This window comes from Pan paniscus, chromosome 4 (genome assembly GCF_029289425.2).
Source record: "Pan paniscus chromosome 4, NHGRI_mPanPan1-v2.0_pri, whole genome shotgun sequence".
NCBI classification, from domain to species: domain Eukaryota; kingdom Metazoa; phylum Chordata; class Mammalia; order Primates; family Hominidae; genus Pan; species Pan paniscus.
Genome location: NC_073253.2, coordinates 16,837,944 through 16,851,584, shown reverse-complemented (window position 1 = coordinate 16,851,584; position 13,641 = coordinate 16,837,944). Strand labels below are relative to the sequence as shown.

At 45.6% G+C, this 13,641-nt stretch overlaps 1 protein-coding gene across 1 annotated transcript in view; it reads left to right on the top strand.

Moving 5' to 3' along the window:
- The first annotated feature begins 485 nt into the window (after nt 1-485).
- Nucleotides 486-13,641, top strand: part of RETREG1 (reticulophagy regulator 1) — a 146,271-nt gene continuing 133,115 nt past the window's right edge. Inside the window, exon 1 of the mRNA XM_014344836.4 lies at nt 486-951. Within this exon, the coding sequence (XP_014200322.2) occupies nt 623-951 (329 nt within the window). The 5' untranslated portion in view covers nt 486-622. The remainder of the gene's footprint in view (nt 952-13,641) is intronic.

Genomic DNA, 13,641 nt, shown 5'->3' with positions numbered 1-13,641 from the left:
AAATGTTTTTTCTTCCTTTCTCAATCCAACATTTATACCAGCACGTTATTTCCAGGATGCCCAAGACCTCTGCTATGGTTGTGCTGCTGTCCCTGCAAAGGCGCTGGGGATGGCCGAGGTGGGGGATGTCTCTGGGGGCTGAAATACGCTGCCAGGGGAAGGGGCGCCCCGATACCACCCTCAGTGGCTGCTGGTTGGGCGACCGCTGGCCCTGGCTTGAGAAAGTGAAAATGTCCAATCTATTTTGCCTGGAGCCTTGGGTCTCTTTTGGACACGGAACCGAGCAGCAGTCCTCCACTTCGCCCTCCCCCGCCGCTGCAAGGGAAAAGGTCGTTTTCCTCGGGTCCCGGAGAGGCCCTCCAGGAACCCAGAGCCCCCCGGGGACACCGCCCAGCCCCCGGCGCCCGGCCCCGCCCCTGCGCGAACTCGGCCGCACCCACTTTCCCGGGCGGCTCCCCCTCCGTGGCCTGTGGCGTCACAAGGCCCCCAGCCGCCTGTGCCCCGCGGTGCGCGCCCCGCTCCGGGACCTGCCGCCACCGCCGCCCCGCCCTCGGCGGCGCCCACACCCAGGCGCGCCCGCGCGCGCGCCCGGCCCCGTCCCTGCCTGGAAGCACAGCTGAAGATGGCGAGCCCGGCGCCTCCGGAGCACGCCGAGGAGGGATGCCCGGCTCCCGCCGCCGAGGAGCAGGCGCCGCTGTCGCCGCTACCGCCGCCACCGCCCCAGGCATCCCCCGCAGAGCGGCAGCAGCAGGAGGAGGAAGCGCAGGAAGCTGGGGCGGCGGAGGGCGCGGGGCTGCAGGTGGAGGAGGCCGCGGGCCGGGCGGCGGCCGCGGTAACCTGGCTGCTCGGGGAGCCGGTGCTGTGGCTGGGCTGCCGCGCCGACGAGCTGCTGAGCTGGAAGAGGCCGCTGCGGAGCCTGCTCGGCTTCGTCGCTGCCAACCTGCTGTTCTGGTGAGAGCTTGGGCAAGGTGGGGGCGCTGAGGAGGGCAGGTGACCTTGGGGCGCCCGGGGCCCCGGGGACCCAGTGCAGGGGGAGCCCGCGGGACACTGCGGAGGAAGAATTGTCAGCCCTGCCCCACTTTCTCGGCCACCTGTCTCGAACAGGTAGACACTCACCGCAACTTTCCTCCGGACGCACGTCCCTGTGAGCAGTTGTCGTTCTCCGTGTGCGGATCCAGCCTCAGATGCGAGGTGGTCGGCCGACCCTCAAGCACCTGCACCTACAGGTGTTCCCATCGTGCTTGAAAACTTCGCCCCTGCTTTCTAAAACTCTGAGGTCTTGACCTGCTCGCCCAAGCTTGCCGGAGCAAACGTGCTTGAACGTGTCTTGGTTCTTGCGGCCCCAGCAGGCATATCTGGACCAGATTAGGTACCCGTTCAAAACGGTGCCGCATTCATCAGTCACCTGAGATGGGCCCTGAATGATTTGTTTTTTCCTTCCCCTGGAGCGTTAGGTTTACTGTGTTTACTCCCTGATGAGAAAACGGGAGGCAAACAAGCAGGTGGAGTACGCCCAGCACCCACCCCCGGGTGTGCACAGTGTGGAAAACAGGCATATTTTTAGGTGAAGTACAGGGAGAACACACGGGAATGCTCAGCCCCTGAGCAACAGGTTTGTCTCTCCAAAAAGCGCTCTTCAGGAAGGCCAGGGAAATGTCTGTCTCCTTCGTTGAAAGTGGTGTCCTGTCATCCGTTACCACGCTATTGAGGGCGGAGAAAAACCTTCTTTCTTTGCTAAGTGTCCTCATAACAAACATGACCCACACAGTGCAGAATAATCAGACTCCGGTAACAGATACCTTGTTACAGGACAGAGATTTCTGAACCTTAAAGTTGAGAAATAAATAAATTGCACAAAATAGCCTGTCATTTTCTAGGTTAACTTGAGCAAGATGAATATTTTCCTCAGATCTCTGCTAGTCCTGGTGTTTTCTCTTAAAACTAGCTGTATCTTGTCGGAGGTCCCTGAAAGTGAATTAACTTTGGATCTCTTAGGTATCTGTGTTTGGAATAGAGTTTATTCCAAATCTATCTTATTATGGAGTGAATGCGAGCACTCAAATAAGAAGGACATATTGTCTTATGCTAGATTGGGCAATAGTCTAATAGTCTTAGGGCTGTGTCTCACTAATGTTTACAATGTTTTTAACATTTTATTTCCTTTTCTTTTCTTTCTTTCTTTCTTTCTTTCTTTCTTTCTTTCTTTCTCTCTTTCTCTCTTTCTCTCTTTCTCTCTTTCTTTTTTTTTTTTTTGAGATGGAGTCTCACTCTGTTGCCCAGGCTGGAGTGCAGTGGCGCGATCTCGGCTCGCTGCGAGCTCTGCCTCCCGGGTTCACGCCATTCTCCTGCCTCAGCCTCCCGAGTAGCTGGGACTACAGGCGCCCACCACCACGCCTGGCCAGTTTTTTGTATTTTTTTAGTAGATACGGGGTTTCACCGTGTTAGCCAGGATGGTCTCGATCTCCTGACCTCGTGATCCGTCCGCCTCAGCCTCCCGAAGTGCTGGGATTACAGGCGTGAGCCACTGCACCCGGCCTTAAAATTTTATTTCTTAATTTTAAATTTTATTTCTTTGAAAAACTAATACAGTCTCACAGTTCAAAAGTTTAAAGGTACAAAAGGGTAAGCATTTTGAAAATCTCTTTCTCATCCCAGTCCCTGGCCGCCGTTTCCTCACGGAGGCCAGCAATGTTACTAGTTTCCTGTGTCTCTTTCCAGATAGTGCACATTTCAGCAAATACACCATATTCTATGCAAATTGTGGAATAACATATGAGCTCTTCCTTTTCCTAGTATTTCTTGGTGATTGCTTCCTTGTTCTTTTTCAGCTGCTTCAGAATTCTATTGTAAGGATGTCTCAAATTACTTAACCTGTCTCCTACTGAGGCACTAATGTTTCCAAGCTTTTGCTATTTCAGCATTATAGCTAATGACCCTGTACATGCATCATTTTGCTTATATGCAAGTATTTTAGAGAACTTCCCAGAAGTGGAATTGCTGGGTCAGAGGGCATGTGCACTTGTAATTTTGATGGCTGTCACCATATTGCATGCAGCTCCTTAGGGTTCTAACAATTTATACTCCCACCAGCAATGTGTATGACTGCCTGCTTTGCCACACTCTTGTGAAGAATATTTTATGAAACTTTTTGATCCTGCAAATCTGATAGGTGAAAAAGACTATCCCAAAATGATTTTATTTTGCAGTTCTCTGTGATTGAGCATTTTCTCTTATGTTTAAGAACTACTACATTTACCATTTATCAGCATTGTTTGTTTATAATTAACCTTTGTCTATTTTTTCAAGTAGGCCGTTGTTCTTTTCCTTATTGATTTATAGGAGCTGTTTTTATATTAAAGACTTTAGCCTAATTTCTGTAACATGAGTTGCAAACTTTTTTTCTATGATGTTTTCTTTAATGACACCTATTGAAAATAATGTTTTTGCATAAAATAATTGAAAGGCATATTTGGTAGTATCCAGGGGTGTTTTCTTCCATCCATTTTATTTATACTGATGGAGAGGAAAACATTGGCCAGCCATTCAACCTAGATACAGCCTTCTCCTTATCTGTTTTATTTCATCTCCTGTTTGTGGCATCGGCATTCCATGCATGTATTTTCTTTGACAAAAATGACTGTCCTGTTCTTTAAGTTCAGAATTACTTGTTGCTTTTGCATTATAATTCATTGGAATTTATGACCCATTTATTAATGTCATTAAAATTTTGTTTTTTTTCCCTTTTATTTGTTGCTCTGGGGGTTAAAATGATTTTCAAGGACATTACATTTTCTTTAAATAATGTATTTCTTCTCAAATGATCTTAAATTATGTGATACTCTACCCTTCTGTGTCTTGGGAACTCTAAAGCACTGTATTTTCTATGAGAAAAAAAGATCAATTTTAAAACTTTGGGGAACCCAACCAAATCTGTCTTAAGCAATGGGATGTTGTTTTCACTTTAATTGATGTATTTCATTTTTGTGGAAGTAAACTTTTTAAAGATATATTTTTGAATGATTTAGCACCTGGCATTAGCAGTGGGTTTTAGGAGTCTGAATTTGACTCAAAAGCTTCAACATTTATTACCTGCCCATTATCTGCAAGATTTTTGGCAAAAATTTTGACACAGCTGTAACCAATGGATATAACTCAAAGTTGCATGAATTAAGTGTGGTGGAAGATTCAGGAAAGGATAATTCATTTTGATATGGTTTTGGGGAACAGTGGTATTGTGGATGGAAGAGATTGTGGGGTTCTTAATAAGGAGATCATGCTTAAACCTCAGTGGATGGGAATGATTTGGGAGATCTAGTAGATGATCAAGAGCATTCTAACCCTGAGGAATACAATGAACACAATAGCATCTTGAAGGTGTACCTAATATTTCAACCACCACACAGTAAACAGATGCAATGGCAGCATGGACTGGTAGAAAATGTAGTGGGAGATAAGATTGGCTAGGTGGTTTGTGGGGGCAGTAGTTGCCTCAGATGCTATGTTGTGTGTTTGGATTTGTTTTTTCTGTAGGCAACAGGGACCAAAAAAAATACTTTGTAGAAGTATCCACAAATAATTTAATGGATAAGTACATTGTGGTTCATTTATTTATTATAAATTGTGATACCATATAACAATGAAAATACAGCTTTAGCAACAACAGGGTTGAATTTTACAAATGTAATTTTGGTCAAAAGATGCACAAAGTAATATATGCTGAATGATTCAATTAAGTTTTAAATGGTGCAGGAACTGAACAGGATTGGTTAGGGATACACACATAGGGGATAAAACTACAAAGAAAATAAGACATTCTCGAATCAGAGACGTGCAGGCACACACACACACACATATGCATTCTTATCTATGGTATATTTTATGAAAAATACTGAAATATGAAAAATGCTAAAAAATGATATTCATGAGAACTCAGAGGAGTTTGGTAAAATAGAGGCCACATAGAGTGCCTGTCTCAAAAAGCAGGGTTTCCACAACTGAAGTAGATTGGATAACAGTCCCATAGTTTTGTGGTGATGAGGGGCCTCAGATAATACTATCTCACTCATTTCACCAATGAAGAACATGTTTTTAGAATTTTTTCCTTCATTTAAAATTTTATTTATTTAAAAATTAACTAACATAGCCTTACAGTTCAGATGTTTAAATGTACAGAAGGGTAAACATTTTGATGTCTTCCCACGCCTGTCCCTGTCTACGCAGTTTCCTCTCAGAAGCAACCCATGTTGTACTTGTAAGCACATCCTGAAATAGAATGAGCCCAATGTAATAGAAAATGTTGGTTTTTTTTTTTAAAATATCAACTTTTTGTGGTTTACCACCAATAAAATGCCCATACTGTAAGTATACAGTCAAATGTATCATATATGCCTGTGTAACCATACTGGCAGTTGAGATCTAGAATATTTCATCACCCTTAAAGGCTTCTTTGCATCCCTGTTCTGTCAGCACCCACCCCTGGGGACTGATCTGTTTCTGTCACTGTTGACTAGGTTGGACTTCCCTAAAGCTTTGTATAAATGGTGTTATTTAGGGTGATAGGGTGATGTCTTTTTTTTTTTTTTTTTGAGACGGAGTCTCACTCTCCCATACTGGAGTGCAGTGGTGCGATCTTGGCTCACTGCAACCTCCACCTCCTGGGTTCTAGCGATTCTCCTGCCTCAGCCTCCCAAGTAGCTGGGACTACAGGCACATGCCACCAAGCCTGGCTAATTTTTGTATTTTTAGTGGTAACAGGGTTTCACCATATTGGTCAGGCTGGTCATGAACTCCTGATCTCAAGTGATCTGCCTGCCTCAGCCTCCTAAAGTGTGTGATGTCTTTTGTGTCTGGCTTTGCTTACTCAGCGTAGTTTTGTGATTCATCTCTGCTGTGTGTATCAGTTATTTGCTGCTTTGTATTGCTGGGTAGTGTACCACTTTGATGATGTACCACAATTTGTTTATCCATTTGCTAGTTGATGTTCCTTCAGGTAGTTTTCATGTTTGACTATTATGAATAAAGCTATTGGAAAACATCACGTAGAAATCTTTGTGTGAAGTGTCTGTTTTTGGTGAGGAAAGTGGTAAGCCCTGATGGTTGCCTTGGATAGGCATAGAATGGAGTGAAAGGTCCGTTTCCTAAGTCTTGCTGATCGCTGTATTGAAATTTAATGGCTTATGATGCAGCTCCTCTTTTGGGCATGTTAAATCTGCAGCCTAGAAAGCGTCTGTGATGTGATTTTTTTTTTAATTCAAGTTCTAGGGTACGTGTGCACAACGTGCAGGTTTGTTACGTATGTATACATGTGCCATGTTGGTGTGCTGCACCCATTAACTCATCATTTACATTAGGTGTATCTCCTAATGCTATCCCTCCCCACTCCTCCGACCCCATGACAGGCCCTGGTGTGTGATGTTCCCCTTCCTGTGTCCAAGTGTTCTCATTGTTCAGTTTCCACCTATGAGTGAGAACATGCAGTGTTTGGTTTTTTGTCCTTGTGATAGTTTGCTGAGAATGGTTTCCAGCTTCATTCATGTCCCTACAAAGGACATGAACTCATCCTTTTTTATGGCTGCATAGTATATTCCATGGTGTATATGTGCCACATTTTCTTAATCCAGTCTATCATTGATGGGCATTTGGGTTGGTTCCAAGTCTTTGGTATTGTGAATAGTGCCGCAATAAACATATGTGTGCATGTGTCTTTATAGCAGCATGATTTATAGTCCTTTGGGTATATACCCAGTAATGGGATGGCTGGGTCAAATGGTATTTCTAGTTCTAGATCCCTGAGGAATCGCCACACTGACTTCCACAATGGTTAAACTAGTTTACAGTCCCACCAACAGTGTAAAAGTGTTCCTATTTCTCCACATCCTCTGCAGCACCTGTTGTTTCCTGACTTTTTAATTATCGCCATTATAACTGGTGTGAGATGATATCTCATTGTGGTTTTGATTTGCATTTCTCTGATGGCCAGTGATGAGCATTTTTTCCATGTGTCTGTTGGCTGCATAAATGTCTTCTTTTGAGAAGTGTCTGTTCATATCCTTCGCCCACTTTTTGATGGGGTTGTTCGATTTGTTCTTGTAAATTTGTTTAAGTTCTTTGTAGATTCTGGATATTAGCCCTTTGTCAGATGAGTAGATTGCAAAAATTTTCTCCCATTCTGTAGGTTGCCTGTTCACTCTGATGGTGCGATTTGGTTTTGAACCCATGGTTGGAGACCATGGCATTTAGAAAAGTCCATGCATAGGCCTTTTTCCTTAGTGCCTGTGGCATTGCATGATGATGGCATTACCTTCTATTGGTATAAATAGTAAAACTGTAGGAAAGTGATTTGCCTGAGGTGTCCACGCAGGGGCACCCCTGGTGGGAGACCTGGGTCACTCTGACTTTTCAGGCGTCTCAGGCTGGGCACCAGGCAGTCCTGAATGCCAGCAGGACCTACCGAGTCAAATTGTTTTGGAAGGTTGCAGGGTTCAACCTCCCACTTGATGTCAAGCACCCCTTCTCTGCCAGCCTGAATGGGGTGCCCCAGCTTGCGTTAGAGCCATGGCTCTTAAAGTGAGGTCCTGGGCTAGCAGCATCCACATCATCAGTGTCACCTGGAGATGTAAAATCATGGGCCTCCTCCACACTCACTGAACAGGAATCTCTGCGGGTGGGCCCAAAGCATCTGGGTTTTCTCCAGCTCTCCAGGTGATTCAATACATGTTCCAGTTTGAGAACCACTATGTTTGAGCACTTTCTGGAATTGTGAGCTGTCTTCTCCATAAGGCAGCATTTCCATTGCTGGGCGGCACTCACTGGTCAGTGTTTTCCTTACATGAAGGCCATTGCTTGATTGTCTCCGCAGCTGCCCAGGATGTAGGCCCCTCCCCAGGATCGCCCTTTGTGTGTTTCAAAATCCATTCTCTTCTTGGTTCCCACTGAGTCTTCTCTTCCCCGGCTGAGAAATCCTGGGCCCTTCCACTCACCACTGTCCTGTCTGGTTTGCAGATCCTTCTGGCCGGGCTTCAGTTCATCTGTATTCTGCCTGGAATGCAGCATTTCTTAGGTGGCCTGACCGCTGCATACTCTCTCCCTTCCTCCTGGATGGCGTCCTTCTAGCCTCACAGCCTGAGATAGAATTTCTTTACTACAGTTGACAATAACTCCCTTTTACAGATGCTACTATCGCTGGTTGTTAGACTCTTAAAAATAAGTAAATATATATCATTTAGTGCTTTGTCAAAGTATGGCTATATGTATAGTTATATACAGTTACAGTTATATACAGTTACAGACTTTAGTAAAGTCAAACTTTACTAAAGTTATGATAAAGGGTGTTCACCTGTAGCATCGTATTTAAACCTTGCAGGAACCCAGTGAGGCATGTGTTGTTCCCATTTTACACAGGAGGAAACAGGAGGCCCAGAAAAGTTAACTGAACACCAAAGATGACGTTGACCGGTACTGTTCATAGAATGTTCGTAGTGATGGACATAGTCTGCCTTTGCACTGCCTGTTATGGTAGCTTCCTGTGGCTGTTGAGCATGTGAAATGTGGCTACCTCTACCTCCCGAAATCAAGTGATTCTCCTGCCCCAGCCTCCCAAGTAACTGGGATTACAGGCGCATGCCACCATGCCCAGCTAATTTTTGTATTTTTAATAGAGATGGAGTTTCACCATGTTGGCCAGGCTGGTCTTGAACTCCTGACCTCAGGTGATATGCCCACCTCAGCCTCTCAAAGTGCTGAGATTACAATTGTGAGTCACCGTGCCCGGCCCACTCTCACTGTCTTTAAATAGCCCCACCTTATTCACCATAGGGGAATATCCTCTAGTCCAGCTCATTTCACCAAACCTTTTTTAACATCTACAGTGTTTCAGATCTCATGTGGATCTGAACTCGGAATGCCATTTGACTTTTATTTAAGTGTAAGTTTAAATAGCCACACAAGGCTAGTAGCTGCTGTGTTAGCACAGTCTTAGATAAGTGCTGAAGCTGGGTAATGAAGCAGCGTCCATTTTCCCTAAATTCAATGATTTTTCTACCCCATCTCTCTAAAGAAAAATAGGAGACTATTAGGGCTTACTTTTTTCAATCTTACAGAATCATACTTAATGATTTCAGCACAGAGTGAAAAAATTATATGGGGAGAGGGTTGCTTCTGCATGAATGGGAAGGATCTTTTTAGACTGTCAGCCAGCCTGGTCCAAGTTCCTCGCCTTATCTTTGTTCTGTCTGAGTAGTCGGTACCTGTGAATGAGTGTCTGCTCCCTGCCAAGTGTGGTCAAGGGAGTATACCTGGGCCCAGGGGGTATACCAGAAGCCCAGTGCCTGAACTCAGAGAGCCTACCCTCTGGTTTAGGAGACACAGCTGATTTGGTGAATCGATTGAGAGAGTATGTCACAGTTCCAAATTGCATGTCACGGTCTCCAGTGCTTTACAGTTGAGGACAAAGTGGGGATGAGGGAGGTTTGGAATAGCTGATGAAAGTCTTGTGAGATTTATTGTATAAGCCCAGAAGAAAAGGTATAGTTTTAAAAGTGAGGTTAATGGTGAGCGATTTCCATGTAGGACAAACTCAGGAAGAAATGGGAGATGAGCACTGGATGTTGTCAGGATGGAGAGACTCTCCTGACTCACACTGAGGGTCTGTTTTGGGGACAGATAATTAATCTTGGGTTGCCGGATCCACATGAGATCTGAAACACTGTAGATGTTAAAAAAGGCTTGGTGAAATGAGCTGGACTAGAGGATATTCCCCTATGGTGAATAAGGTGGGGCTATTTAAAGACAGTGAGAGTGGGCCGGGCACAGTGGCTCACAATTGTAATCTCAGCACTTTGAGAGGCTGAGGTGGGCATATCACCTGAGGTCAGGAGTTCAAGACCAGCCTGGCCAACATGGTGAAACTCCATCTCTATTAAAAATACAAAAATTAGCTGGGCATGGTGGCATGCGCCTGTAATCCCAGTTACTTGGGAGGCTGGGGCAGGAGAATCACTTGATTTCGGGAGGTAGAGGTTGCAGTGAGCTGAGATCATGCCACCCCACTCCAGCCTGGGCGACAGAGTGAGACTCTGTCTCAAAAAAATAAATAAAAAATAAAAACAGTGAGAGTGGAGGGGAGGGGAGGGGAGGGGAGATTTATGTGCTTGCTAGGGGGAATACCCAGAGGTGAGGCTGCAAATTGAAAGGGTGGGGCCAGGTTTTGAAGAGGTTACTATTGGACCATGCTAAGGAATTTGGGTGACATGAAATAAGCAATACCCATCTATTACCCTAATATTAATACCATAATATTCCTCCCTTTCTTTCAGGACCTCCATTAAAATATACAACAAGTATTTCTTTTTTTGTTTTTTTAAATTGAGACAGAGTGTTGCTCTGTCTTCCAGGCTGGAGTGCAGTGGTGTGATCTTGGCTCACTGCAGTCTCTGCCTCCTGGGTTCAAGCGATTCTCCTGCCTCAGCCTCCCAAGTAGCTGGGATTACAGGCACCTGCCACCACACCCAGCTAATTTTTGTATTTTTAGTAGAGACAGGGTTTTACCATGTTGGCCAGGATAATCTTGAACTCCTGGCCTCAGGTGATCTGCCCATCTTGGCCAGCCGAGCCACCACGCCTGGCCAAAATATGACAAATATTTCTTGAGTGTGTGCTATATGCTGACACTGTTCTTGGTGCAAGGGATATAACAGTGGACAAACAGATAAGATCCCTGTTCTCCCAGAGCTTATATTCTAGTGGTGAAAGTGGTAAAAAAAAAAAAATACAATAAACAAATATACAAAATGCCAGAAAAGGCCGGATGTTATGAAGAAAACTAAAGCAAGGACAAGGGATAGAGAGTGACAGAAGTTACTACTTTGTTGGGTGGTCATCATTGGCCTTTCAGGAAAGGACCTTGAGTAGACACCTGAAGAGCAAGTCAGGGAATGATCCAAGCAGGTAACTCTGGAGGGGAGTGTTCCAGGCAGAGGGAATGGCACACACAAAAGCCCTGGGGTGGGAGTGGGATTGGGGTGTTTGCAGGGCAGCAAGGAGGCCATTGTGGCTGGGGCTGGGTGAGCAAGGGGGAAACAGTGTTCACTCAGCTCAGAACTTCATGCCACAACTGTGCCAGAGGCTTTTTGTCAGCTTTCTGACAGCCCCTCTGGATGAATTAGGGGAGCAAGAGCCTGGGGCGAGGCACCAGCTAGGACACCATTGCAGGAGCACATGGTGGTGCAGAGAGGCTGAGCCAAGGTAGTGGGGTTGGGGAAGAGGAGATGGATTTGGGGTGACTCTGGAGATAAAATCAGGAGGACAGAATGATTTGGTGGGTAGGGGGAGAGAAAGGCTATGGGCTAGATGACTTAGGCTATGGGCTAGAAGAGGAGTGCCTGGTAGTGACCTTAACCAATGCAAGGGTGGCTGAGGTTGCGGCAGGCTGAGGTTGCCCAGGTTTGGCCATGTTGCATTGGACGTGGCTGTAGCTCACCAGGTGAATTATCCACGTGTCACTACAGTGACACAGACTGACTCTCAGAGTGCAGGTTGAGTTTGAAGTATGGAGTTGCATGTGTTGGAGTTTAGTCGTTGCAGCCTTGGGAACGTGTGAAATTTCCTGGGGAGAGCTGGGGGAGAGTGTTGGGGAGATTGAATTACCACAGTGGGTGACCAGAAAGAGCACCTTGAGAAGGAGAGTGGCAGCAGAGGGGAGTTCCAGGAGAGGGTTGTTCTGGAGCAGCCAATGTGGCGATCACGAATGTCATCCAGTACTTGACTTGCAATTGCTCCTTCCTGGCCTTAGCTGAAGCAATTTCTGTAGGGGCCTGGTGGTCTCCAATCACACCCGAAGGGGAGGACACTCTCTTCCTGTCTCCATGGCACCACCTCCTCACTGCAGCATTGTGGCTCAGTGGAGGACATGGCTATCCACTCTATTTCTGGGCCTCTCTGTGTTTTGGTTCTCAGGCTGGCTCCTGACTTGGCCAACAGGAATTCAAGTAGTTTAGGAAATCTTTTCTCTCTGCCGTGGTCTGAATATTTGTGTCCCCTTAAATTTCATATGTTGAGACCTTCTCCCCAGTGCATTAGTTTTAAGAGGTGGAGCCTTTAGGAGGCTATTAGGTCATGAAGGGGGAGTCCTCATGAGTGGGATTAGTGCCCTTATAAAAGGGGTCAGAGGTAGCTTGTTCACTCCTTCCACCATGTGAGGACACAGCAAGAAGGTGCCATCTGCAAAGCACAGAGTGAGCCCTCACCAGATGCCAAACCTGCCAGTGCCTTGATCTTGAACTTCCCAGCCCCTAGAATTGTAAGACATGAATTTCTGTTATGCATAAGCCACCTAGTTAATATTTTTGCTACAGCAACCGAAGTGGACTAAGCACCCTCTCTCTAATGCTTGGCCTTCACCCCAATGAGATACCTTAGTTTGAATGTCAGAAGCTACAAGTCCCCAGTGTTTCTATTTGCAGACTCTTAACACCCCACTCCCTCCCATTCTTGTTCCATTCTCTAGATGCCTGGAGATGCCTGGGTAGGTATTCCAAAGGACACTAGAATTTGTGGGGAAAGGGACTATGGAGAGGCAACATCAATGATATGGTGGAGGAATGTGACAGCGTGAAGTTCTGGGGAGGACGAAGGGGCTAGGTGAGAAGGACACCTTTTCTTCTGATTCCTGGGGACCCAGGGGAAAGATGGGTATACCTGTAGTCTAAGTGGCAAGAAGTCACATGTGTTGTCTGATTTCTCTCTGAAGGAGGATGGTAATCTACTGCAGTTGAGGAGGTTAAGGCAGGACAAGGCACCTGCAGAGACCAGCTGTAAGCTTTAGTGGAGAAGCATAAATGACTGGGGGAAAATGCTAGATTACATTTTTGTTTTGTTTTATTTATGTTTGGCCATTTCTTCAGTGCAGACATTTTATATCAGGCTCCTGTGTCTTCATCTTTGTCCTCATTGACCATTTTTTTTTCCAAGGTGCATATATAATGGAGTAGTACTAGTTTTAGTATTGTAGTCACCCCTATACTATATTAGTTTAACAATAAATGTCTTATGGGAAATTTCCCATTTGCTAAAGATAAAATGAGTCCAAGATATCCATGTACGATTTCGAACGTACTTTTAGAAGCATGCAGCTGTGAAGTATTTTAAAATGTTTTGCCAAATGATTCAATGTAGTGCTCTTTGTTTGCTGCTGATTCCAGTTTTTGGAAAGATTTTTGTCTCAGGGATGAAAAAGGCAATACCTAAGTGAAAACACATTGGGTGAGGTGTGGCCACCTCCACGCTCCTGACGGTAATCCTAGACTGGGAGAAAGAGCATGAGCCACCCACGGGAGGCTGGCCTCCCATCTCTTCCCAGACACTCACCAGACCTTTCACCTGAAAGATGAACTCAGATGACAGAGGGAGCTCTCCTGAGTTGTGGCCACGTGGACTTTCTGAGTTTCTAGATAAAGCATTGTGGCTATTGTGTATTGAGCCATTCTTCTTTTGACAATTTCGTGGCACACTTTCTGTGGCCTTGCATAATTTCCGGAATTCCGGCAGTGATCCTTGATAATAGCAGTGACCATTTGTGGGGCTCCTGCTTTGCTAGGCACTTGGTGGAGTTTCCTTATTTAATTATCACACCACACAGCAAGGTAT